This window comes from Lissotriton vulgaris, chromosome 1_2 (genome assembly GCF_964263255.1).
Source record: "Lissotriton vulgaris chromosome 1_2, aLisVul1.2, whole genome shotgun sequence".
In the NCBI taxonomy this organism is placed as follows: domain Eukaryota; kingdom Metazoa; phylum Chordata; class Amphibia; order Caudata; family Salamandridae; genus Lissotriton; species Lissotriton vulgaris.
The window spans coordinates 74,845,674-74,872,994 of NC_141686.1; the positions used below are offsets into that span (position 1 = coordinate 74,845,674).

At 43.9% G+C, this 27,321-nt stretch overlaps 1 protein-coding gene across 1 annotated transcript in view; it reads right to left on the reverse strand.

Annotated features, from left to right (window-relative positions):
* SLC6A13 (solute carrier family 6 member 13) overlaps positions 1–27,321 on the reverse strand; it is a 758,242-nt gene that overhangs the window by 462,049 nt on the left and 268,872 nt on the right. The window contains exon 3 of the mRNA XM_086952830.1: positions 25,956–26,090. Within this exon, the coding sequence (XP_086808956.1) occupies positions 25,956–26,090 (135 nt within the window). The remainder of the gene's footprint in view (positions 1–25,955; positions 26,091–27,321) is intronic.

The window sequence follows — 27,321 nt, forward strand, 5'->3', positions numbered from 1 at the left end:
AATGTATAGTAAAATAGTACCCCTTCACACAAACTGAGGGAGATTAAGTACAGCTCCAGCTACCCTAGTTAGGGGCATATTACCAAGGAACAGGGAAAATTAACGCTACGGGCGCCTAGTTATTACGTTATTAACAACGCTAACCGCCTAGGTGATAAAAAATCCAGCAATAGCGGCATTTTGGGAGGTTATAGCTGGTAATGTAGCGATAAAACTACAAGGATAGGGATATCCTCGTTGATATCCCATGGTGGACTTAGACATGTAATCCACCTCCCATTGGATTACATGGCTAAGTCTGAAAATTAGCAGACGTAAAAAAGCAGCGTTAACCGTGGTTAGCACTGCTTTTTTTGTCTCTAACAGGGTTAGCGTGAAGCTTGATAATAGAAGAAATGTCGCTTAGCGACATTTCTCCTATTATTTTGCTCTGGAACGCCCACTTTGCATCTCATTAGAGATGCAAAGGAAAGCATAGTAAAAAAGGGTGCTAACATGCGATTTTGCATATTAGCACCCTGTGGTTGATAGGGCGATATTTTTTAAAGCCAAAAAAGCGGAGATAAAGCCCTTGTTAATATGCCCCTTAGTAACAGATGGGAAGTCTTGCCCTGTGGCTGCCAATAGCCTGATGAATCGAAGATCAAACGAGGTAACAACATTTTTTCACGCAGGTCAGGGAATGGCCTTCCACTGTCAAGGACGTCAGGTCACACGCCATAATATGGGACTTCGCAAAGATACTTGACGTATCCAAGCTGCCCTTAAGAGAAACACAAGACTATACTACAAAGAGCAAGGCTCTCAGCACCCTATCAACTAAAATGACATCATCGGAGTTTAATAATGCTGGATCAGGGTTGTTTGCAATAATTGGAACATCACACATAGCTTCAGCCAGGTGGCAACTCAAGTGGTTGATATACAGAACAAACAATAAAGGTGCCAAAATGCATCCCTGACACACAACTAGAAAGGGGGAAGAAGTCAGAGGTTTCTACTGCTGCGCCATAGCGCACTTTTCAGGTCCTTTTAACCTGCTAGGCAATGATAGTAGGTTGCTGATTGTAATCATTGATTACTTTTCAAAGTGGCTATACTTTTCTTTTGTTAGAAGTTCAGATTCGACTTCAGTTATTTCCTTTTTACAACGTGTATTTTTAATTGAAGGTCTGCCTAAAGAGATTGTAACTGACAACGGAACTCATTTTGTTTCAAATGAATTTGAAAGTGTTCTGGGAGAGGTCTCTGTTAGACATTTATTGGTACCTTTACATAGTCCGGCCTTTAATGGTCTTGTTGAGAGATCAAACAAGTTTTTTAAAGAAGGTGTACAAACAGCTATGGCTAATAAGTTGGATGTGTTCAAGTATGTGAATCAAAAAGTCTGGAGTTATAATACGACACCTCATTCTACCACTAATGTTTCTCCTTATGTATTGTTGAGAGTTAGGAAACCCATTTCCCTTCTCAATCTAACTTGGTTGACGGATAAAATAGATCAAGAACATACTGTAGATTTTCACAAAGTAAGAGAACATGTGAAACAAATCAATCATTGTACAAGGAGTTCTATGACAAAAGAAACATGTTAAAGTAACCTCTTTGTCTCCAGGTGAATGGGTTCTTATTAAAACACCATTTAAGGTTGGCAAGGCACAATCCAAGTTTACGGAGCAGGTCAAAATTCTTAAAGTTTCTAAAACTGCTGTTTTATTACAAGATTTTGGATGGTGGAACCGTAATGCTTTAATAAAACTTGATGATGAACAAGCCAAGATAATCTGTAACGGAGTTAAAACTCAATCTGATACCGATGGGTTTGACCTGGGTGATCTCATTTGTGTGCACAACTTTAACGAGAACTTGGCTTGTCCTTTCCCGTACTTTAGGGGACAGAGGTGATGGGGGTGTTACTTCTCATTCTAGTAACATAGATGAAAATGCTAATCAAACATCACTAGTGGATCTGGTGATAGCAGACAATTGAGTAGTAGTTCTCGTATCAGATTTTCTCCTTTTTGTTCTGATGATTTTGTGTATTATTAATTGTTTTGTTTTGTTTTTATTTTATTTTTATTTTCATCCTTATAGAAAGGGGGGTGTAGAGAGTTGAATATTTGTTACTCTTAAATTCTCTTGTATTTATTTGTTATCAATAAAGCTGTATGTAATTCGAATGTGAGGTTATAAGAATGTATTAGGTCCTGTACTTTGTGATCTAGATTCCTGGATGTGGATTTTTCACTCTTTGCCTCTCTGCCTACTGGAACTGTTGTGGGCTCTGCAACTGGAATAAAGCTTCCTTTACTTTGATACTTACCTGGAGTCTCTTTCTTATTAATATTGAGACACACTCTACATATATTTATTTTCATTGCCAAAATGTAAAGCTACTTGTTGTATTTGCTTCTGCTTTTATGTTCCTTTCTTGGAACTTCTATGTTGTCATGGTGCTTCAGATGTATTTCAGCCAGATTCATGAAGCATTTTTGCGGGCGCAAACGGTGCGAATCGCAGAATTCGGCCGTTTGCGCCCGCAAAAATTGCATTAGAAATTCATCATTGGGTCATGTACTCGCAAATTGAAAAATCGCAAAAAATTGCGATTTTTCAAATTGCGATCACATTTCAGGAATCTCAATTTGAGAATGCTTAAATGATATTCATGACCCAATATAAAATTGCGAATTCGCTATTTTTGGACGCAATTTACCGCGAGGTCAAACCTCGCGGTAAATTGCGAAAACTCAGAAAAATGCATTTAAATGCATTTTTCTGAGTTGCATGTTACACACACACATGTCCTTTGGACATGTGTGTGTGCAACACCTGTGTCAGATTTCATTTGAGGGGTGCTACAGGGTGTCCTGTGGACACCCCTGGCACCCTTCAAATCGCAATCTTATTTGCGATTAGCTAATTGCTAATCGCAAATAAGGAATACTCCCCATTCATTCCTATGGGCCTTTTGGCCCATAGGAATGAATGGCGAGTTATTCCTTATTTGCGATTAGCAATTTGCTAATCGCAAATAAGGAATCAGTAGGAATCGCATTTTATTATGCGATTCCTACATGAATGCCGTTTTGCGAGCCCCTAATAGCGAATCGCTATGATTTGCTATTAGGGGCTCGCAAAACGGGCCGTTGATGAATCAGGCGGCTAGTTCTGTAAATGGTCAGTTGCTGTTAACCTGTGCCAGTGTATGGTGCGGTGGCTCGTTTCTCAGAGAATAAACTCACCAACCAACTCTACCTAAGTTTCCTGTGTCTTCTTGAAACCCACAACATAATTTTGGCGACGAGGACTTGTGGTCAAAAAGAAGGCGAGCCACTGCTTCGAGTCTTTTATCTTTTATTCTGAATTTCAAGAAATTGTCGAAAGAAGTTTGTTCACTTAACTGCTGTTTAACCCCTTGACCCTACCTCCTTCTCCAGCGGCTGTAAGTTTGTAAGGGAATTAATTTTCCCCAGCGGCAGTGCCTGCAGTTATTTCTAAAAGGTGAGGAGATTGTAGGGTGGGTCGTCTTTGAACTGGACTGCGGAGACGCTAATAAATTGAGACGCTACTGCGGTGGTCTGTGGAGACGCTACTGCGTTTTTCAGCTGTACTAAACTCTTATTTTAAAAGAGCCTACCCTGTTACCTTTAAATTTCTCTTTCTCACGACTCGTGTTTCACCAATTCTTACCTGAGGGGCAGTTACCGTTATCGAGTGTCTGTACTGCAGCGAGATCGTCTCTGCTTGAGCGCACTCAGCAACTGATGACGTTTCAGAACGTACAGTACACAAATAGAGGTGTGGGGTCCTACTACTGACCAACGTGGACCTCAATAGTCGAGAAACAGAACCAAGTGGCTGATCAGGATAGTTAAAGACAGAGTATGAAACTACACAGCCAATGAGTGCCGTGCAGCCAAAGGTTTAAATATTACCCGTATTTTTTGAAAAAAACTTTTGTATTATTTCATGAAAAAATGGCATCGAATAGACACTCCATCACAACAGTTAGTGCAAAAACGTGGAAGAATATATACATACAAATATATACAACAATATCACAATAAAGGCAGCATACACTTAAGGAAATGATGGGAAAACATATAATCAAATTATTATGATGACACCGGCTATTGTCTGCGATATGGATTCAATAGCACATGATTGCAAGTTGAACACTTTTTTTTTTTTTTTTTTTTTTACAATTCATTAAAGAAACAAACAAACCAGTCCTTTGGTAACAAAACCTGTGAACGGGGCGGAACTAAGATGGAATAGCCTGCCTGTCACACAACACCTGTGAATAGTGAGTTATAAGAGATTACAGATAGGGCCCACGGGAGTGGTATGAGTTTGTCCCTAGCTGCACCCTTGTTCTTGACACAGGCTGGGGGTCAACGCGTTTCGAACCTTGTTTAGTCTCGGTTCTCCTCAGGACGAGGACTGGGTGAAGATGTACCTTCTCAGCCAACACATCAGCTGCGTGGAGAGAAGTGGAAGGACCACTGGAATTATTCTGAATGTGGTGTCAAAGATGCCAGGATCAGGGGCGCCCAAGGCGATCTGTATTAATCAGAGAGGACTCACATTCTCTTTTCTGTATATTTTTTTAAGTTGAGGAAGGCTGCACGATATGTGCGCTGTACGAAGGAAATGGGCCACAGTCCGTTTTGGAGCGGCTGGGCGGGAATCAATCTCTCGCTGTAAGTTCAAACCTTCTGAGTTTGGAGTCCGTGATTGTTCGTGTCTGCCGATCGGGTCAGATTCGTGAGCGGGCGCCGGGACCCGATAGGCAGACACGAACAATCACGGACTCCAACCTCAGAAGGTTTGAACTTACAGCGAGAGATTGATTCCCGCCCAGCCGCTCCAAAACGGACTGTGGCCCGTTTCCTTCGTACAGCGCACATATCGTGCAGCCTTCCTCAACTTAAAAAAATATACAGAAAAGAGAATGTGAGTCCTCTCTGATTAATACAGATCGCCTTGGGCGCCCCTGATCCTGGCATCTTTGACACCACATTCAGAATAATTCCAGGGGTCCTTCCACTTCTCTCCACGCAGCTGATGTGTTGGCTGAGAAGGTACATCTTCACCCAGTCCTCGTCCTGAGGAGAACCTAGACTAAACAAAGTTCGAAACGCGTTGACCCCCAGCCTGTGTCAAGAACAAGGGTGCAGCTAGGGACAAACGCATACCACTCCCGTGGGCCCTATCTGTAATCTCTTATAACTCACTATTCACAGGTGTTGTGTGACAGGCAGGCTATTCCATCTTAGTTCCGCCCCGTTCACAGGTTTTGTTACCAAAGGACTGGTTTGTTTGTTTCTTTAATGAATTGTAAAAAAAAGAAAAAAAAAAAAGTGTTCAACTTGCAATCATGTGCTATTGAATCCATATCGCAGACAATAGCCGGTGTCATCATAATAATTTGATTATATGTTTTCCTATCGTTTCCTTAAGTGTATGTTGCCTTTATTGTGATATTGTTGTATATATTTGTATGTATATATTCTTCCACGTTTTTGCACTAACTGTTGTGATGGAGTGTCTATTCGATGCCATATTTTCATGAAATAATACAAAAGTTTTTTTCAAAAAATACTTAAGTTGTTGGGTAATATTTAAACCTTTGGCTGCACAGCACTCATTGGCTGTGTAGTTTCATACTCTGTCTTTAACTATCCTGATCAGCCACTTGGTTCTGTTTCTCGACGTTTCAGAACGTACAGCAGGAGTTGGTGATTATACTGCGCGTCATAAGAGGGTGTCGGCGAATTCTCACAGTGTCATCTGACGAAGGCTCAGAGCGTCATTAGAGGAAGTTCTGGAAATAAACAAAGCCCCATTCCTGCTTCAGCGTGTTTGTACAGCCAGTGCGTCATCGTGCAGCGTCTTTCGAGCTTCACTGTGTTTGTACAGTGAATGTGTCATCGTGTATGACACGTTTTTCTCTTCGTAACGTATTGCTTTCATAACTGCTTTTCTTCAGTGTCATGTCGGCTCAAGTGAGGCATTCATCATGAATGGAACTGTTATTTGGACAGCAAAGCTGAGTTCTCTTCCATCGCCGAGTGGTAGTAAGACTCTACCACTTTATTTCACTGACATTTCTTCTGTTTGTTAACATTTTAAGCTTCATGTTTATTTTATTCTGAGTAAGGGTGTTTTGTTTCTCCTTTATACTTCGTTTTGAGTTTTACTTTGCTCAAAATGCAAGCTGTCAACCAACCTCCCCCTTTCTTAGAGAGTCCAGGTACGCCACAAATTCAGTGGAGGCAGTGGTTTGATGGGTTTGAGACCTACATTGGTGCCATTGGTGCTTCAAGGTACAGAGCAGAAAGAAAGAAATTCTTACTTTTAAACTGTTTGGGATTTGAGGGCAGGGAGGTATACAAGCATTTGCCTGATTTGGTTCTTGCTGAGGGAGAGATTGTTGATGAATATCAAGAAACGATAAAGAAGTTGTTATCAAATTTGATGTGCAACCAAGTTTAGTTGTATTGAGACACAAGTTTTTCAAAAGAGCGCAACTCCAGAGTGAGGATGTTGATTCCTATTTAAGCGCCTTACGTAAACTTTGTGCTGAATGTCAGTTCGGTGATTTTAAGGATCAATTAGTGAGGGATCAGTTCATTGCACACTGCAGTGATAGACATATCCAACAGAAACTATTTACCATGGGTAACCCCTCTTTAGAAGAAATCATTAAGGTGGCAAAGAGTCTTGAGCTAGCTCAAACTTCTATTAAGGAGTTGTGCAAAACTGATGTGCAAAAAGAGAATGTAAATGCTGTTGTTTCTCAAACAACTAAGTCTAGTTTTCCCAGGAAAGAAAAGTTTAATGAAAAGAGTTCTTTTAAGAAAAACATGTGTTATAGATGTGGTTATTCTCCACACTCCAAAGAGAACAGTTTTTGTCCAGGGAAAAATGCGAAGTGTTATAAATGTGGGAAATTTGGTCATTTGGCTAAAGTTTGCCAAGCCAGTTTGGGTAAACCTGAAAAAGTCAGTTGTGTGTTGGAGAATGAGCATGTCTCGGAGTGTGAAATGGTGAAAGAATTTAAGGACATGATTGTCACTGTCACTGATGATGGTGTTGTAACTGGGGATCCCGCAGAATGTGTAGATCCTTATGTGGATATTTTTGTAGGTGAGGTTTGTTTAAAACTTCTTGCGGATTCTGGAGCCAGGATTACCACGATTTCCTTAGAATTATTTAGGCAGTCCTGGGCTGATAGGGAGTTGTTTCCCCCTGACAGGGCACCTGTTTCATATGAGGGTCGCAAGATAGTTTTGGAAGGCTACATTGAAGACATTTTGCAGTTAAAAGATAGGAGGATACAGGGGAAGATATATGTGGCAGTGCGTGGTTTGAACATTTTGGGGTGGTACCATCAGGGTCTCTTTGGTATGTTGTTGAGACCTGGTGCAAAAGAACAGGTACTTGTTGTGCTGGATATGCCCGATTCATCTCTTGAGAAAGAGTTTCCTAGAGTTTTTTCAGATTCACTGGGTGAAATCGCTGGATTTAAACATAGGATCAAGGTTAAAAGTGATGCTGTGCCTGTGAAACATAAGGTTAGGTCTGTACCTTTTAGTTTGAGAGCAGATCTTAAAGCTGAACTTGAGAGACTAGAGAGAAATGGTATCATAGAGCCCATTGAATCTAGTTTATGGCTTAGTCCTTTGGTGGTCGCACGCAAAAGGAATGGGGAAAAGTCTTTGTTGTGATCTCAGGAGTCTTAATAAGGAGATTTGGGTGGATGCCCATCCACTTCCAAAGATTGGTGATTTGTTGGAAGAGCTGAGAGATGAGCAGTTGTTTTCAAAAATTGATTTAGCCTCCGCTTATCACCAGATTGTGCTGGAGGAGGAGTCCAGACATTACACTGCTTTTAATTCTCCCTTTGGGACTTTTCAGTTTTGTAGAATGCCATTTGGGCTTGTCTCTGCGGCTTCAGTTTTTCAAAGAATCATGCAGTGTGTTTTGAAAGATGTCAAGGGTAAGTAAGTAAGTAAGTTTATTGATTGATTAATTAAAATCTTTACAAAAGACAATTACTCCGTTAAAATAATAATAAATCATTAAAATTACATTTTTGAGTAACAGTAAATCTTAAAGTTGTGGACATTCTTTAAAAACTACTTAAAAAGCAATTCATATGTTCAGAACTAGGGAAAATATATTATCATTGTAGATTCAAAATAGCATATTATTCCAATTTTTTCCATACTATTGTTAAAAATGTTGCCAAGGCAGAGTTAATGGATAGATTGTCGGAGCAAAGGCATCGAATCAAAGCTTGTCTACATGTCCTTATCCCTCTCTCGTTAAATAACCTTTTTAGTATTGATAGTCTTTCATTTCTCAGTTCAGGACAGAGACATAAAAAATGTATTATATTTTCCCCACCAGATTTGCACAACCTGCACAGTTTGTTATTATCGTTTTTTTTCCATGGTGGTGCGTGGGCTTCATCCGGCCATGTTCCAAATCGTGCTTTGATGAAAAGCTGTTTGCTTTTCAACGACCATGCCGTGTCCAAGTATTGTTGTGGCCTCTTTTTCGTATAGCCATTTATTATGGACCACGCATGTTTCCTTTTGACAAAGGTAGCTTTGTCACTAATCATTGATAGGTAATCAATTGTTTTGTTCACAGCTTTTTTGAACGATTCCTGTGTTATAGGAGAGGTCCAAATTCCTTTAACCTCAAATTCCTCCAAAGCCATGTCCAAGTATTTCCAGGCAGGTGATTTATTGTTTCCTTTAATTTCTTTCCATAAAAGCTGTGAAATTAAGTTGTCCTTATCATTTTTTACTCTGTTCCATACTTTAATAGCATTACCCTTTCATGCGATTAGCTGGTTATTCAGACCGAATTCCAGCCTGATCTGGGCTTGTGAAGCATTTTTTGGAAGGCGGAAAAGGGATTTAAAAGTTTTTGAAATAGCGTTATTAATGATCATTGCATCTTTCCCATTTAGGGCCTCGCTGCCATAAGTTAAAGATGGTAATAATGTAGCCGATATCACCTTAAGGAGAGGTTGGTAGGTTAGGTTACTCGTTGACTTTTTGATGATCCCAAATGCAGCTGTTAGGGCATTTGCTTTCCTAATGATATCAAGTTTTTTGGGGGTAAAGTTGCAGTTGTCGTTGAAAATGACTCCCAAGTATCTATAGGTTTCAACTTGTTCCAAGTTCTCCTTCCCCAGAAACCATTTTGATTTATATTTCCGTCTTGAGTTTTTTGTAATAACCATAACTTTAGATTTGGTTTCATTTATTACCATATTGTTTTCTATGGCATATTCCATTGTAAGAGTTATTAAGCGTTGTAATCCCACCTTTGTGTAACTTAAGAGAATGACGTCATCTGCATAAAGTAGATTTGATATGGTTTTATCGGCAAGCTTGGGCGAGTGAGCATTTATGTCATTCAAGGCATCCGTCAGATCGGCTAAGAACAAGTTAAATAATAGAGGAGCCAGTACGCACCCTTGCTTCAGGCCTCTTAACGTAGGTATTTCCCTAGTTAGTGACTGACCATTACCGATACGTACTCTAGCCCAAGTATGTGTATGTAGCAGACGGATCAGGTGAAGTAAAAAAGGAGGAATCCCTTGTAGGCATAGTTTTTGCCACAAACGTTCTCTGTTCACACAATCAAACGCTGATTTAAAATCAATAAAGCATAGGTACAGAGGTTGCCTTTTTGTAATTGCCTTGTCGATTAGGACTGATAGAGCTAGGATGTTAGTAGCTGTTCCAAGACCTTTTATAAAGCCAGTTTGATTAGGTGGAAGAATACAGTTGTCCTTTGCCCAGTCTGATAGTTTTGATAGCAAAATCCCTGCAAAAAGTTTTGCGTCGCTATCCTGTAGGGTTATTAATCGGTAGTTTCCAGGCAATGCCCAATCTCCTTTTTTATAGATCGGGGATATTAGGGACCCTCTCCAGGTTTCAGGTATCCTCCCTTTCCGGACTACTTCTTTAAAAACCCTAACAAGATATTCTGCCCATGTGTCTGAGTCCTCCTTATACAGGGCAGAGGGAATACCATTTGGGCCCGGTGCTCCATCTTTTTGTTTTTTTATTTGCTTAACAATTTGTTCTTTAGTAATATCAAGATAGTTATCTTGCTTAGGATTTAAGGTACCTTTCCATAAATAATCATCTTCGGTTCGAGTTTCCGTAGGTTCTGTATTTAGGTGGTGCCCCAGAAATTTCACCCATTCCGTCTCGGTCAGAACTGATGAAACTATAGGTTTGTCAGGTCTTGTTAAGTTATTTATCATCTTCCAAAACTCCCTTGAGTTTCCTTGATTACTAGCATTAAAAGTTCTGGTCCAGCGTTCGTTGTCAGCTGCGGTTTTTTCGTTCCAGATTAATTTCCTTAATTTTTGGTTCAAGTCCTTTAGTTCAGCTTTTACATCTTCTCTATTCGCGAGTTTTGTCAGCTCTTTCCTCAGTTTGTTTCGTGTCCGTTTCATTTTTTGTACTGCATACGGAAGGTTAATATGGGTTTCTTTTTTTTTGTTCCGTGTTACATATCTATTACTAAGGTTATTATGGATCGCAATCTGGTTAGGTAGGCTGGATATAAAGCTAACCCATTGGTCAATTATTGATGCCGCGGATATTTCTTGGAGACATTCACTAGCCAGTTTTAGTGCAGAGACATTAGTCAGTCGTTTATTCTTTGATTTCCAATTTAATTTCCGGAAGTTGGTGGTATCAATTTGACCTTGAGTTGTTAAATAGGATTGATATTTTATATTCTTAAATGATGTAGTTATTATTTGCTGACTGTGGTCACTCTCTGGGACCCTCTTTAAACAATACGTAGTACAGTTGTTAAAGATATTCAACGATGCCAAGGTATAGTCAATTCGAGATTTCACATTTTGGGTATAGCAAGACCATGCTGGAGGAGAATCAGTTGGAAATCTACCATTGAGTATCCGTAGTCCCAAAGCTTCCAAATCCTTCACTAAATTTAAACCTAATCGATTTTGTCTCGGTTTGGGTTTGGTCTCTGTTACTTGAGCTGGAATTAGCCATTGGTGATCTTGGGATTGTGTCACATCATCTCTTGTAAACGATATTAACAAGTTTAAATTGAAATCTCCAGTAATAATAAAATCCATAAGTGGGTCCTCTATCCTTTGCTCTACTACGTAACTAGAGAGAGTATCACACATTGTCTTCCTAGAGTTATATGTTGGCGGAATGTATATATTGACCAATTTTAACATTTTGACTTGGCTATATATCTTGTATTTTAACAATACAGTCTGGATATTGCAGTTGTTTGTAACCAATTGGATATGTTCTGCATTTAAGTCAATTAAAATAAATTTTGCCAGGCCGCCGCATGGGCGACCATAATTGCTTTGCTTAATTGCAGGTTCAAAGTATCCTTTATATCCATGAATAACAAACGGAGATATTGCCCAGGTCTCTTGCAATAGGATTATTTGATAACTTTTTAGTACCTTGGATATACGCTCCAGCTTTTTGCCTATCCCGTTTATATTCCAAGAACAAATTGTTACAGTATCTATACCTTCATTTAAGTTTTTCACTTTTGTTTTTTGATTTGCTTGTCATTGATTGTCATTTCCATGTAAGGCCACCGTAATCCATGTCTCATTTATTCGATTTTCCTTCTCCCCCTTTTTGTTTCCCAATGGACTTGCAAGGCTTTGATCTATTTTTTGTATTGGATTTTTTAGTACAGAAAAGGGTTGTAGCCCTTTTTTTTCTTCCTCCGAAAGTGGCTTATTTTTTGCTTTAATAAATGGTGTAGGGTATTCCTTAGGGGCAACTTTACTGACCACTATTCCCCAACTACGAAAAGTATGTTCTTCCTTCATGATTTGGTCAGCTACAGAGGGAGATGTTACTGTGATTAATGTTAATGGTAGTAAGCCTTCTGGGTTTTGTAAAAAGCCAACACATTCAATTGCACTAGTTGTCAGATTTGCTAGAGACGGGACCGATTTAAAGAGGCACAGAAGATTGCCTCTGTTTAGTATATCTTGACGTCCTCTAGACTCATATACAGGTTTGAAGATAAGTTGTTCCGTCCGTTGGTTTACCAGGACCATTTCGCTGTTATTAGTTTGAAGTTGATTAACTATGTTTATCATTCGTTTATTGTTACCACTTCTAACTATTACTATCTGATCCAATTTTTTTGTTTGAGTTAAACGCTCTTCCTCATCTTTTGCATCAGATAACTTTCCTAGTTCGCAGGTAGGTGGATGGTTTACGTGTATTTCCGCATTACAATTTAGTTTTGTTATTTGTTGTTCCCCAATGTCAGCATACCGTATGCCTGGATTCTTTTTTTCTACATCAGCTATGTTTATATAAAATATTTGTAGAACTAATTATATGCTCTCTTTTTGGATGTATTCCATTAAGGCTATCCTTCTTAGGGATGTCTTCAATGCTGCCAGTTCTAGACTTATGACCAATGGGCTCCCTTAATAGGGAAATTTTCCCGACATCGGACGCTTTATCAAGTGTTTTATCATCTATATCACTTTCATTTACTTTGTCTTTTACAGTCTTCTTTTCCTGGCCATTTTTTGTATTCGTATGATTCCCGTGTTGTACAAAGATATCAAAGTATTTAGTTTGAGTTTCAATGGGTTTTATTGATGTATTGTTACCTCTATCCATTTTCTCTCCAGTTACTTCTTTTTGGGGTAACTTCCCCTTATTGATCCTATTGTAACTTATTTCCTTATATAATTCTGGATTTTTTTGATCCTGCACCCTTGCTTTATTACGTGCTTTGCATAGTTTTTTCTTATGCCTTTTTGTCATTGTAAATGGTATAGGTAGAAGATCAGTTTCGTCCTCATCTTCCTTTACATCCTTTTCATCCTTTTCCGCATTTTTCTTTTCCACTACTTTTTTGATTGGTTTCTCCTTTACGGCAGGAGTGACCTCCTATCCAATATTTTGTAATGTTGGAACGGATGATCGTTTTGTAATATCTGGATCACGTTGGTCTGGTGGGGAATCTGATTTTGTATGCTTCTTTTACGTTGTGGGACAAGTACCTTCTTTGTCAGCTGATTTTCTACTCTCCTCCCTATGGAGACTTATCTTACCATCCTCCAGTATGGTACTAATAATTTCTGGTATTGATGTTAGTTTATTAATTATCGGAACACAAGCACATTCTATGTAAGAGGTTGATGGATCTGCTTGAACTCTAGTTATCAGGCAATTAAGATCAGCTAGTTTAAGATCTATACCAGCGACTGCTTTTGCCATTGTTCCTAATATTTCAATTTGAATGTCCATTTTATTTGACTGGAGTGCCAATGCTTCTAGGGTGAGTGATGATGTTTGATAAAAGATATCCCAGATAGAGCCCAAATCCTGATTTTCTATGGTTTTAGTGTTTTTATTCCCCCGCAATTCTTGTTTTGAACAAGGGGAATTTTTTCGGTTGGATTTGTTATAGCCGTCAGATTGTACTAAGTGTTCTGCTTCCGAGTCACGTCTTGGTTGGATTTCTGTAGATTGTATTATTTCTGTGCCCAGACTTGCTTTATCAGATTGTATAACCTGGTTAGTATCCGGGTTAGTAGGCAATAATTTCAACACTTCTTTCTCCTGGGTGCTCTGATCGTTGGAGATAGTTTGAAAATGTGTTGCTTCGAAATTTGCTGAAGGTATGGCTATCTCCGACATGGAAAAAGCAGATTCTTTTTTTATTAATTGGACTTCCAGGACGGAATCATCCGATACATTTTGGTTGTCTGTTGTCAATACTAAATTTTGAGCGGTCTTTTTCCTTATTTCCACGTTTACCTCTATCGGCAGACTTAGTGGCTTAATTATTGTTCCAACTTCCGTGGTCGATTTTTCGTATAAGATAGATGATTTTTGGTACTCTAGAGTATTTCCTTCATCAAGATCACTTATGCATTTTATATCCTGATTTTGTCTGGATTGTCGAATCATTACTTTCTGGGTACTAATGGGCTTAATAGGTGTCTGTAGATTACCTATTTGTGGGTCACTTTGTATTGACATTAAAACCCCTGTTGGATCTTTTAGAAAATCTAATTTTTGAGGGATTTTTGTGCTTTTCTCAAACATCCTTGCAATAGGAGATATAAGTGTCTGATTTGATTCCTTTGGTTGTGCCATTGTTTTTTTTAATATGTTTCATACTTTAGATTTTCGTGCCCTTCGCACAGGAGGACCCAGTGGCCTTTCTTTCCCTGAGCGCATTGTTTGCTATCTTTATTTGCCTTTATTTATCTCACTTGTATTAGAAGTATCCGACCTTGCTGAATTCACTGCTGGATCGTGGGCTCACCTCCACCTTTGCTGACTGCACGTTGAAAGACCAATCAAGCACAGCTCTGGCACACACGACCGCCATCCAACTCCCGACCCTTCCTTCCCAGGCAAAAACCACATGCACCACACGCCCGAAGCGCCAGAAGCACCAAAGCGCCAGTACCAAAAACGGAGCAACAAGGTGCCGTGGCACGGCGTGGTGTACCTGGTAGCAGGGCAGACAGCAGGACAGAAAGGCAACAGTCGTCAGAAGGTAGCAGTGGCTTCAGATAGAATGGAGCGCGGGGGAGGAACTCAACCCAGCAAAACCTGGAGACCAAACCAAATCCAAATGACAAATGCCCGCAACCATAGCAGGCATCAGCAGAAAAACAGCAATTCTGCAATTTTCAGTCAGTATCTTTTATCAGTAGCTCAAGACCATACGCCACTCTGCCATCCTCTATAATCCTTCGCCTGAACTTTTGTGTGTTTTGAGGAGTGTTAAAGTGCATCACCACACTCAGCTGGCGTTCTGGTTCCCTCCGTATCTTGCAGCGGCTCGCAGATCTTGTCTCAGTAATGGGAGGCAGGAGGGTGGGGAGGCAGCCAGCCAAGCCAGCCAGCCAGGCAGGCAGGCAGCCAGGCAGGGAGGGATAGCGCCAAACAAAAGACCGAGCAACAGGTCCAGTCTCCCAATCCCGGCTTGCAATTTCGTGTCTCAGCTGCCCTCGGCTCTCGGTCCTCGGCCCCCCGGTGATTACCCCTGCTGCGACGGCTTAGCGGCGATGGCGTTTACTCTCCAGCATTCAGCGTTTCAGTGATTACGCCCAACAGCACCGCACCAGCCTGCAGCCCACTCTGCTCTGCTCCTCGCTCGACGTTCGGCTGACTGGAAAACGCGGGGTGGAATGCAACTCCGATCGGCAAGCAGAGATGTCAAGGGAGTAGTAATTTTTCAAGACGATGTTTTAATTTTTGACAAATTTTTAGACCAACACGATTTTATTCTCAGGTCTGTTCTCAAGAAATTTGATGAAAAGGGCATTGTGGTTAAAAAGAACAAATGTGAGTTTTGGAAAAGAGAAGTTGAATTTCTGGGTCATTTGGTGTCTAGTTTGGGAGTTTCCCCTAGACCTGGGTTGGTCAAAGCTGTTGTTGATTGTCCTATACCCAAAAATAAGGATGAGTTGCGATCATATTTGGGTTTATGTGAATTTTATTCGCGTTTTATCCTAGACTATGCCAGTAAAATGAAGTATTTGTCAAACATGCTCAGGTCTAGTATTTCTTTTGTTTGGGATGAGGTTTGTCAGTCAACTTTTGATTTGGTTAAATCCGAATTAGTAAATGCAAAGATTTTGAAGGCTTATGACCCCAGTGTCAGCTGTGTTATCACTGTTGACGCAAGTAATTATGGTCTGGGAGCAGTGCTCACTCAAATCATTGAGGAAAAAGAGGTCACCATTAGTTATGCTTCAAGGGTTTTAAAAGATCCTGAAATCAATTATTCAGTGATCGAAAAAGAATTGCTAGCATGCTATTGGGCTTGTGAAAAGTTTTGCACCTACATTTGGGGAAGGAAGTTTGTAATTCAGACTGACCATAAGCCTCTGGTTTACATTTTGTCTGGTGATCGTGTTAAGTATGCCACACCACATATAGCCCTTCTCACTACTAAATTGTTGCAATATCAGTTTGTTGTCAAACATATACCTGGTAAAGAAAATTGTACTGCGGACATGCTCTCTAGATTACCTGTACAAGATAATGAAGGTACTGATTTGGACGAAGATAGAGAGGATTGTTTTATCGCTACTTTGGATGCTGTTGATAATGTTGGTTGTTCTGAAAGCAAATGGTTGGATGCCATGAACTCTGATGTAACTTTGTTGAAAGTCAAAGATTATATTGTTGCAGGATGGCCTAAAGAAAGAAGTCTACTTTCTCATATTCAACCTTTTTGGAAGGTTTCTGATGAACTTTCTATAGAAGATGGAGTTGTCCTGAGAGATGACAGATGCATACCTCCTCTGAATCTACGTGTGAAATTGATAGATAGGGCTCACGAAGGACACCTTGGGCTCACAATGACCAAGAGACGATTGAGATTGCACTATTGGTGGCCTTCAATGGATGGTGATGTGGAAGAAAGAGTTAAGCTCTTTTGTGTTTGTGCTTCTGCTGAGAAAGGTTTGAAAGTGGTTGTTCCTCCTTTGCAGCCTATACCTTTTCCTTCTCAACCCTGGTTGAAAATTGGTATTGATCTGGTTGGTCCTTTCAAGTTTCCTCCTTCTCACTTAAGATTTGCTTTTGTGCTTATGGATTTTCATAGTAAAAGGCCTGAAGTTAAATGTTGTTCTAATCCCACTGCCAGTTGTGCAATTCTATTTCTAAGAGAAAAAAGAGGGAAGGTTTTCCCGAGACACTTGTTTCTGACAATGGCGTCCAATTTGTTAATGCCGAGATGCGTGTCTTTTTGTCAGAATCTGGAATTAAGCACTTGAGGAGTTCTGTGGGGCATCCTCAAACAAATGGTCAAGTTGAAAGAATTAATCGTGTGCTTGTGGAATGTATAAAGTGGGCCAAAGGAAATAATTTTGATGTGGAGAATGCCATGAGATCCATGATTTGGTTCTATCGCACTACCCCGCATTCTGTCACAAAGGTTGCTCCTTTTGTTTCCCTCACAGGAAGATTACCTACTTCTACACTTTACCCTGCCTGGCTTTTGAGAACTGTTGCTCAAAAGGTTTCTTCTCATGTTGTCAATTATGATGAGTTGCAGTTGCGTGTTAAAAGTGGCCAAGACAAAATGGCCTGCAGGTATAATGACAAGAAATCCACTAAGAGTGTGAAAATTTTTCCTGGAGATATCAATCAATCAATCAGGAGTTTGTTAAAGCGCGACTACTCACCCGTAAGGGTCTCAAGGCGCTAGGGGTGGGGGGGTTGTGGGGGGGTGCAGGTTCCATTCCATCAAGGAGGGGGTCTGTCGAAGAGCCAGGTTTTGAGGTTTCTTGCGAAGATGGGGAGCGATGTTGTCTGTCTGAGGTGGAGCGGAAGGGCGTTCCATGCTTTGGCCGCAAGGAAGGAGAAGGAGCGGCCTCCCGATCTGGTCTTTCTGGTGCGGGGGACCACGGCGTAGGAAAGCTGGGCTGATCGTAGGGTCCTTTGGGGTGCGTGGAATTTGAGTCGGCTGTTCAGGTATGCTGGTCCGGTGCCGTGGAGGGCCTTGTGTGCGTGGGTGAGCATCTTAAAGGTGATTCTCGCCTCGACGGGGAGCCAGTGGAGTGTGCGCTGGTGCTGGGAGATGTGGCAGTGTTTTGGCAGGTTGAGGACTAGTCTTGCGGCGGCGTTCTGGATGTTCTGTAGCTTGCGGGTGAGGTTTTTGTTTATTCCGGCGTAGAGTGCGTTGCCGTAGTCGAGTCTGCTGGTGACCAGGGCGTGAGTGACTGTCTTTCGGTGTTCGAGGGGGATCCATTTGAAGGTCTTACGAAGGAGGCGGAGGGTGTGGAAGCAGGAAGATGAGACAGAGTTGATCTGGCGGTCCATTTTGAGCTCGGAGTCCAGGATGATTCCCAGGTTGCGTGCGTGGTCTGTGGGGGTTGGCGGGTTTCCGGGGGCGGTGGGCCACCAGGTGTCGCTCCAGGCGTCGGGGTTTGGGCCCATGATGAGTACTTTTGTTTTGTTGGTGTTTAGTTGAAGGCAGCTGTTTTTCATCCATTTGGCGATGGCTTCCATGCCTTCTCGAAAGTTGCGTCTGGCGGTGTTGGGCTCCTTGGATAGGGAGAGGATGAGCTGGGTGTCGTCTGCATATGACACGATGTTGAGTCCGTAGGTTCTGACGATGGGGGCAAGTGGAGCCATGTAGACGTTGAAGAGCGTCGGGCTGAGGGAGGAGCCCTGGGGGACTCCGCAGGTGATCGGTGTGGGGTTCGAGAGGAAAGGGGGGAGTCTGACCCGCTGCGTCCTGCCGGAGAGGAAGGAGCAGATCCAGTCGAGGGCCTTGTCCTGGATTCCTGCATCGTAGAGTCTGCGTATTAGGGTGCGGTGGGAGACTGTGTCGAACGCCGCTGATAGGTCGAGGAGGATGAGGGCTACTGTTTCTCCTTTGTCCAGTAAGGTGCGGATGTCGTCTGTTGCGGCGAGGAGGGCGGTTTCCGTACTGTGGTTTTTTCTGAAGCCGGATTGGGAGGAGTCGAGGATGTTGTGTTCTTCAATGAATGTGGAGAGTTGGCTGTTGATGGCTTTCTCGATGACTTTCGCTGGGAACGGGAGCAGGTCGGTGGGGTCATCTGAGGGTTTCTTTAGGAGGGGGTTGACCTCGGCGTGTTTCCAGTCGTCGGGGAACGAGGCGGTCGCCAGGGAGCGGTTGATAGTTTGGCGGAGCATGGGTGCGATGGTGTTGGCGGCTCTGTTGAAGATGTTGTGGGGGCAGGGGTCCGTGGGGGCCCCTGAGTGGATTGACTTCATTGTCTTCGGTGGTGAGGGCTGTCCAGTCATCAATCGCTGGTTTCCGGGTGTCGGGTGTGGTTGGTGAGGGTTCAGTGTGTTGATTGTCTTCGTCGAAGTTGTCGTAGATGCTCTTGATTTTGTGGTGGAAAAAGATGCTGAGTTTGTCGCAGAGGTCTTGTGAGGGAGGGATGTCGGTAGACTCGCTGGTGGGTTGGGCGAACTCCTTGATGATGCTGAAGAGTTCCTTGCTGTTGTGTGCGTGGGTGGAGATTCTGTCTTCAATCGCTTTTTTCCTCGTTTCTCTGATGAGTTGATGGTGGGCGTTGGTGGCGGCTCTGAAGTTGTTGTGGGCTTCTGTGGATTTGGTGTTTCTCCAGGCCTTTTCAAGGCGGCGGCATGTGCGCCTGGACTCTCGAAGTTCGGTGGTAAACCATCTGGCTTTCTTGGCACGGGTATTGTTTTTCTTGAGGGGGGCTATGGTGTTGGTGCTGTCCGAGATCCATCTATGCAGGGTTCGGGCTGCGGTGTTGGGGTCGTAGTTTTCCGCGATGGTTGGGGTGGAGTTGTTGAGTGAGGAGGTGAGCTGGTCATCGGTGATTTTGGTCCAGTTTCTTTGTGGAAGCAGGTGCTGGTGTCTGTGGATGGTGGGTGTTCTGAAGGTGAAGTGGACGCAACGATGGTCGGTCCATGGGAGTTTGGTGGTGTGGCTGAAGGTGATGGAGTTTCCTGTAGTGAAGAGGGGGTCGAGGGTGTGTCCTGCTGAGTGCGTGGGCTCGGTCACGATCTGGCGGAGTCCAATGTTGTGGAGGTTGTCCAGGAGGGATGTGGTGTTGGGGTCCAGTTGATTGTCGAGGTGGAAGTTGAGGTCTCCCAGCAGGGTGTAGTTGGTGGATGCGATGGCCTGCGGGGAGATAATGTCCGTGATGGAGTTGGCAAATGGTCCGCGGGGTCCAGGGGGTCGGTAGATGAGGGTTCCTCGGAGGGTGGCGGTGGGGCTGGCCAGTATCTTGAAGTGAAGGTGTTCCATCAGTTCTGTGGACTCGTCAGGGAGTGTGCTCAGGCGGAGGCTAGATTTGTGGACGATGGCGATTCCTCCTCCTGGGTGGATGGGGCAGTCCTTCCTGGAGATCTTGTATCCTTGGGGGATGGCGATGGCGATGTCCGGTCCCGAGGTGGTGTTGGTCCAGGTTTCGGTGAAGAATGCTACGTCTGATGCGTGTTTGTGGAGAGATTGGACGTTGAGGAGGATGCATTGCAGGGTCTTCGGTTCGGTTGTGTTCTTGTGGGTGGGTTGTGCTGGATCCGTGTTCTTGGCGGTGCTGCAGGTGTGCCGGCAGCAGTGACAGCTGAAGGGTCCATGGGTGTCGGCTGGTGATGCTAGCTTGCAGTTGTTGTTGCAGCCTGGGTTGAGTGCGTGGAGTGCTGCTGGGTCGTAGCGTTGGCGGGGCGGAGGTCCAGGGTTCCTGGTGCTGGTTGCGGACGGGTCGCAGACGGGCGCAGACGTGCTTGCCTTTGACGCGCCTTCGGTGCACCAGCGGCAGTGGCCGCCATTAAGTAGGGGTCGGGGAGGGCTGGACAGTTAGGAGGCGGGGAGGGGGGCTGGATTGGGCCAGTCGTGCTGGGGGGGGAGGGGCCGCGGGGGCAGCAGCGGCAGGGAAAGGTAAAGGGAGGAAAGAAGGGATAAAGAAAAAAGGGAAAATAAGCAGAAAGGTGAAAGATAGAAAGGGTAAAAAAACGAGTGAAAACGAGTGAAGCAGCAGAGGGAGAGAAAGGGAAAATGGGCAGAAATAAGGCACAAAAGAGCAGAGGTGCAGAAAGGTGAAAGATAGAAAGGGTAAAAAAACGAGTGAAGGAGCAGAAAGAAAGAAAGGAGACAGAGGTCCACTGGACCACCAGGGATGAGGCGCAGGGAAACCTGCGGGTGGAGGAGGGCCTCGATCACCAACACTGAAGAGTGCAGGGGCAGAGGCACCTCACTTAATGGTGGAGCTGCGAGGGTGGGAGAGCAGTTTCACTGACAATGAGTCAGTGGTCTTGCTCGCCTGTCCCCGCAGTGGCCGCCATTAAGTAGGGGTCGGGGAGGGCTGGACAGCTGGGAGGCGGGGAGGGGGGCTGGATTGGGCCGGTCGTGCTGGGGGGGGGGAGGGGCCGCGGGGGCAGCAGCGGCGGGGAAAGGTAAAGGGAGGAAAGAAGGGATAAAGAAAAAAGGGAAAATAAGCAGAAATAAGGCACAAAAGAGCAGAGATGCAGAAAATAGCAGAAAGGTGAAAGATAGAAAGGGTAAAAAAACGAGTGAAAACGAGTGAAGGAGCAGAGGGAGAGAAAGCGAAAATGGGCAGAAATAAGGCACAAAAGAGCAGAGGTGCAGAAAGGTGAAAGATAGAAAGGGGAAAAAACGAGTGAAAACGAGTGAAGGAGCAGAGGGAGAGAAAGGGAGAATGGGCAGAAATAAGGCGCAAAAGAGCAGAGGTGCAGAAAGGTGAAAGATAGAAAGGGGAGAAAAACGAGTGAAGGAGCAGAAAGAGAGAAAGGAGACAGAGGTCCACTGGACCACCAGGGATGAGGCGCAGGGAAACCTGCGGGTGGAGGAGGGCCTCGATCACCAACACTGAAGAGCGCAGGGGCAGGGGCACCTCACTTAATGGTGGAGCTGCGAGGGTGGGAGAGCAGTTTCACTGACAATGAGTCAGTGGTCTTGCTCGCCTGTCCCTGCAGTGGCCGCCATTAAGTAGGGGTCGGGGAGGGCTGGACAGCTGGGAGGCGGGGAGGGGGGCTGGATTGGGCCGGTCGTGCTGGGGGGGAGGGGCCGCGGGGGCAGCAGCGGCGGGGAAAGGTAAAGGGAGGAAAGAAGGGATAAAGAAAAAAGGGTAAATAAGCAGAAATAAGGCACAAAAGAGCAGAGATGCAGAAAAGAGCAGAAAGGTGAAAGATAGAAAGGGTAAAAAAACGAGTGAAAACGAGTGAAGGAGCAGAGGGAGAGAAAGGGAAAATGGGCAGAAATAAGGCACAAAAGAGCAGAGGTGCAGAAAGGTGAAAGATAGAAAGGGGAAAAAAACGCTTTAGATATAGTGCGTGTGAAGAATTATAGGTCTGTTAAGAAAGGTGGTGACTCTTTTGGTGAACCTGTCCGTGTTGAGAAAGTGTGTGGAAATGCCGTCATGGTGGAAGGTGGTCATTGGTGGAATCTTTGTAAAGTTATTAAGGTGAAAGTGGGTGACAGTGGAACTTGTGCTGAACGTGTGTCTCAACCAGAGTTTTCAGATTCTGAGGTGAAGCCTATTCCTCCTTCACTGAGTAGTAACTCTGATGTGTCTCCCATGAGAGATGGTTCTGTCAGGAAGTCGACACGTGTAACCCGTCTTCCTTGGAAATTTCGTTAGTTCGAGTTTTTCTCTTATGTTGGTATCTTCTTTTCCTTTTCTTCTTATTTCTTTTGCCTTTCTTTATTTTGCTCTTGTTTTTCTTTCATGTTCCTTTCCTTTGCTTTTCTTTGGAAAAAAAGAGATAATGTGGTATTTGCTTGTGCTTTTATGTTCCTTTCTTGGAACTTCTATGTTGTCATGGTGCTTCAGATGTTCTAGTTCTGTAAATGGTCAGTAGGTGTTATCCTGTGCCAGTGTATGGTGCGGTGGCTCGTTTCTCAGAGAATAAACTCACCAACCAACTCTACCTAAGTTTCCTGTGTCTTCTTGAAACCCACAACACTACTGCATGCTAGTATGTAGATTTAGTAGGTTTATTGGCAGCAAGCAGGTACATCTACTCAACAGCAAGCCTATTCTCTAACTGCCACAGCATCACTCTAGAACACACACAGAGGCATACAGCATCCGTCACCATAGCCATGGTTACCATGATAGCTGTGATGCCATAATCAGGAAAATAAAACAATGAGCCCAGAGGGGATGTATTCTCTACTGTGGGTAAAGCTGAGCCCAAGGTCAGAGACATTTTTCTCTTTGTGGATCTCAGTACTATTAACCCCCATTGTTCTTTCCAATCACTCAAGATAGGTATATGGGAGGGATTTGGGGCGACGGGGCACCAAACATCTTCTTTTACCCATTTGTCTATGTGGAAACGACTTGACGACCTAAAGATATTCAAGATATACTTGTAAAAAGTCTAAAAATAGTAACAGAATGATAGAATTGGGGGTCTCTAGTTGGCAGAGGTAGGTACCTTTAACCAAATAGGGACCCTTGCTTGTAGTCAGGGGGTACACACTGTTGATAACCCCTGCTCATCCCCTTGGTAGCTTGGCATGAGCAGACAGGATTATCCCTAAGGCAATGTGTAAAGTATTTGCACCAACAACCACAATAACACTGTGAAACACCACAAATGGACAACACACCGGTAATTAAAAAAATAGAATATTTATCTAGAAATTAGGCAAGACCAAATAACAAAAATGCCAACATACACAATAAACTCTTGTTGCAAAACGGTTTTCTTGTAGTGTTCTTTTGGTTTATAGTTCAGTTATTATCCAGGATCTTTGGTAAAGGCGCAGTCCCGACAAAGGGGACTCAATTAAGATAGTTCAGGCAATCTGGATGTCCCGGTACTGCAGCGGGTATCTGAAAATGCTGCTTTTGATATTAAAACGGGACTCAGACCTCTACCTAAGCCCCTGCTGCCCCTCGTGCTCCAGATTATCTCAGTCTGCTACCAAAATCAACCCAGGTAACCAGCGCAACACACAGCCCGCCAGCAGTGCACTCAGTGAGCACTGCGGTAGGCGCGAGCTCCCGCATGGGACCGGAGCCAGTTACCTGATGGGCGTGCCCTGGGCAGTCCAGGAGGCTCAATGGGGCTTCCCGGCGAAGCAGGCTCCTTCTTCCTGACACTCCCCGGCCTCCGGTGCAGCTCTCCTTGTCCCAGCCGAAGTGTGGGGAAGCCCTTGAGGCAAGATTCTTTTTCTTCGCACTCCCCGGCCACTGGCTTGCTCTTCTCTTGTGGGCAGGACGTGGGAAAGCCCTCGGGATAAGACCAATGGGAGCGCAGTACACCAGTGAGGCTGCGGAACTCCTGGGCGGCTGGAACCAATCCCAGTGCGGCCCTCGGATGACGATAAGGGAATCCCTGAAGGCTGGGACCAATCTCAGCGCGTCACAGCGGTGACGTCACGACAGCGGACCTCGGGCCAGCGTCAGTGAAGCATTACCGTGACTCCTCTGTCCACGGCGACATCGGCCTCAGGCTATTAGCTCGAGATGTAGCGGTGAAGACAAAGGGAGGGGTACACAGCAAGCTTGGCAAATGGGGGCTGGTGGTGAAGACATACTGGCCCTCAGTGCGTGTTTCTCGTCACGGGTGGTTTTCCTTGTGTGCCGTCTGCACACCGAAGAACAGACCACCCGCAGGCACCAACTGTGCACCACAACACGCACTCAGCTTGCAATAAAGGTCATTTCTGGGAATCTTGATATCCCTGTGTTCCCAACAGGAGGCCAGCTCTTTTCAGGCCCTTGGAGACTCTAGTAAGACACAGCACACAGCAAAGTCTTAGTTTCAAGCAGGTGGGGGAAACACAGCACACAGCAAAGTCCCCTTTTTCTCTCCTTCAGTTGAGTCAGCAAAAGTGCAGGTCAGCCCCAGAGTCCACAGCAAGGGCAGTCTTCCTTCTTAGTTTCTTCAGCTGTTCTTCTTCTGGCAGAGGTTCCTCTTGATTGTAGAAGTCTAATTTTCAAGGGGTCTCAGTTCTACTTTTATACCCCAAAAGTATTTGTTCTTCATGTGTTGAGGGTCCTAGACCCAGTTCAAACCAGCTCTGGGTGCACTCTGCCAGTGCACAACTTCTTCCTTTGAGAAAGAGGGCCAGGGTCTTCAGTCGCCCAGCAGGAGGTGGAGCTAGTCCTATGTGGAGGCAGGCACAGCCCTACTCAGCTACAGGGATCTCCCCACCCACCTCTCTAAATGCAGATAGGCCTATTCAGCCTAGTGCTGACGCACCCAGACTCCTGGAGCCAAGACACCTCACCAGCCCCTGTCACTCCCCATAGCCAGACAGTCAATTCACAGCCAGGCAGAGGCACACAGGAAGGTTCGAACTGAAAAATAGCAACTTTCTAAAAGTGATATTTCTAAATGCAGGATTTAAAAACCATCCTCACTAAAATATGTGTTATTAAATTCTGAATTCAAGGGTACCAGACTCCATGTCTCCATCTTGTTCCTATGGGAAGATAGGCTGGTACAATGATACACAGCCTTCCCCATTCTGTCCTATGGGCAAGATGGCCTTTCAAATAGTGAAAAAACGATATTGACTGTATTTAACTATTAGAACATGTTACACACATCAGTACATGTCCTACCTTTCACATGCACTTCACCCTGCCCAGGGGGGTACCTTGGGCCTACTATAGGGGCGTCCTATGTGCACAGAAATGGAAGGGTAGGTTCTGGCAAGTGTGGGCACTTGCCAGCGCGACATGGAAGTTTAACAAACTGCGCACAGGCACTGCAATGGCAGGCCTGAGATTTCTTTTAGGGCTACTCATGCGGTTGGCACAATCAATGCTGCATTCCCAATAGTAGCATTTGGATTACCAGCCATGGCATAATCAGTGCACTCTTCTAGGGACCTTACAGGTAAAGCAAATATGCCAATCATGGAGGACCAATCACTTTTAATAATTTACACCGGGAGCACTTGCCCTTTAACACTGATTAGCAGTGACCAAAGGGCCCAAAGCATCTAAACCAGCAAAAATGGAATCCAGCATTGCATCAAAAACACAGGAAGCAGAGACAAAAAGTCAATGGTAACCACGCCAAGGATGGCAGGTCTAACAAAGAAAAACAATGTACCTTCCAGAAGTAAAAACAATTTGGGGGCACAGTCCAGCCTCTGATGGGCACTGATGGGCACAGACGGGCCCGCTCTTGGCCCAGTCTTCGCCTGAGCACATGCCCGGGCGTGACCAAGCACGTTCCGCACTGCGGGACATACAGGCTGTATAAGCGCAGAACATGTTAAAGTCCCCTACTTCTGACTGCAAAGACCTCTGTAGCTGCTGGGGTATGTATTCTTTCAGCCCAGCAGCAAAACAACACAGTATTTCATATCTGAGAATATTCATAGGTAAAAGTGTATGTATCATATTTGCACCAGTGTTTCATTTTCGGCAGTCCTCTGTAGAAATAAAGAAGTACAAAATAGCTCACCTTCAAAAATTGGACAGAGCCGTCTCCAGCAGGTTACACCTCCTTGGCTTGTGTACTGTCCCAAGGAGATTTCAAGGAAGAACACTGGGATCCCACATGTGAAGAGGAAGATGAGGTACGGGATGAAGAAGGCACCTGGAAAATTAATTATGTAATGTTTCATATTTCTTGGATGTAACTTTCAATCTTTGAATGTTAGCAACAAGACACCACATGTAAGCCTTATTTAAAGAGCAGAAAGAATGAAGATGAATCCCAGAGTTTCACTGCCATAGCCAATACACCACTGCCACTATTTCACAATCTATTTCATTTATTATCTTTGCTCCCATTCATTTGCACATTTTCCCCCGATGGCTAGGACTGTTTCCTTTTATCTAGTCATCATCATCATCAAACTTTATTCGATCATTAAGACCATTAAAGTGTCTAGTCTTTTGTTTACATGAATTCAAGTAAAGGGTCAGATGTACTAAAAGCCAAGTCACAGGGGTTGCAGAACAACATGCCTAATGAATTTTAATCATGCAGGTTGCTAACTGCGAATCCCTGTGCTACAGAAATAGTGGCTTGCAAGGTACAGTAGACCACTATCTCTGTATTTGCAATCCTAATTTGTGTTGCAAATTTGGGAAAATACAAAACATCTGGTGGAGAACGCATTGGTCCCATGGACTCACGTACCAATGCTTACTCCCCCATTGGTGCCGACACCATTTTGCAAGGTGTCCCAAGGAGTATTATTCGTTTGCACACACTTTCCAGCACAATATCAGTTACCAGATTAAGGGGCACGTGCATCAACATCTGAATTTGCGATTACCAAATAGCGGTTTTTAATGGAAAGCAAACAGCCAAGGCTGTGTGTGCTTCCTATGTGCTCAAGTAAGTGTGCACATGGGAAGCACACACATGCCGCAAGGGCATGTGTGCGCCACAAGGCACTTTCAAAAATGCATTTTTGTGAATTTTTTAAGCATGCACAAATTGCCATTAACTTGAAGCTGATGGTAATTAGTGTTTCTTAAATGCACAGTGCACATTTCGGAAAGGCCACATGCATTGGCAAATAGGGATACACAAATTGCAATTCTCTAAATGCATTCGCATTTTAGGTAATCGCAAAAAATGCAAATCACCAACATTGTGAATGGAAAAAGGTACATGCATCAGAAAAGGCCTTTTTTCCATTAGCAAACGGGTCAATTCTGCGAATCGGTCTACTTGCGACCGGAAAAAAGCTTGTGCATGTGCCGCATAGTTTGCTTTACAACCTTTAAAAAACTCACATGGGTCTATTGAGAATCGAAAAGACTGGAAAAGTTGTTGGTTGGCAACTGACAGCTAGCATTTAATGTTCCCCCAA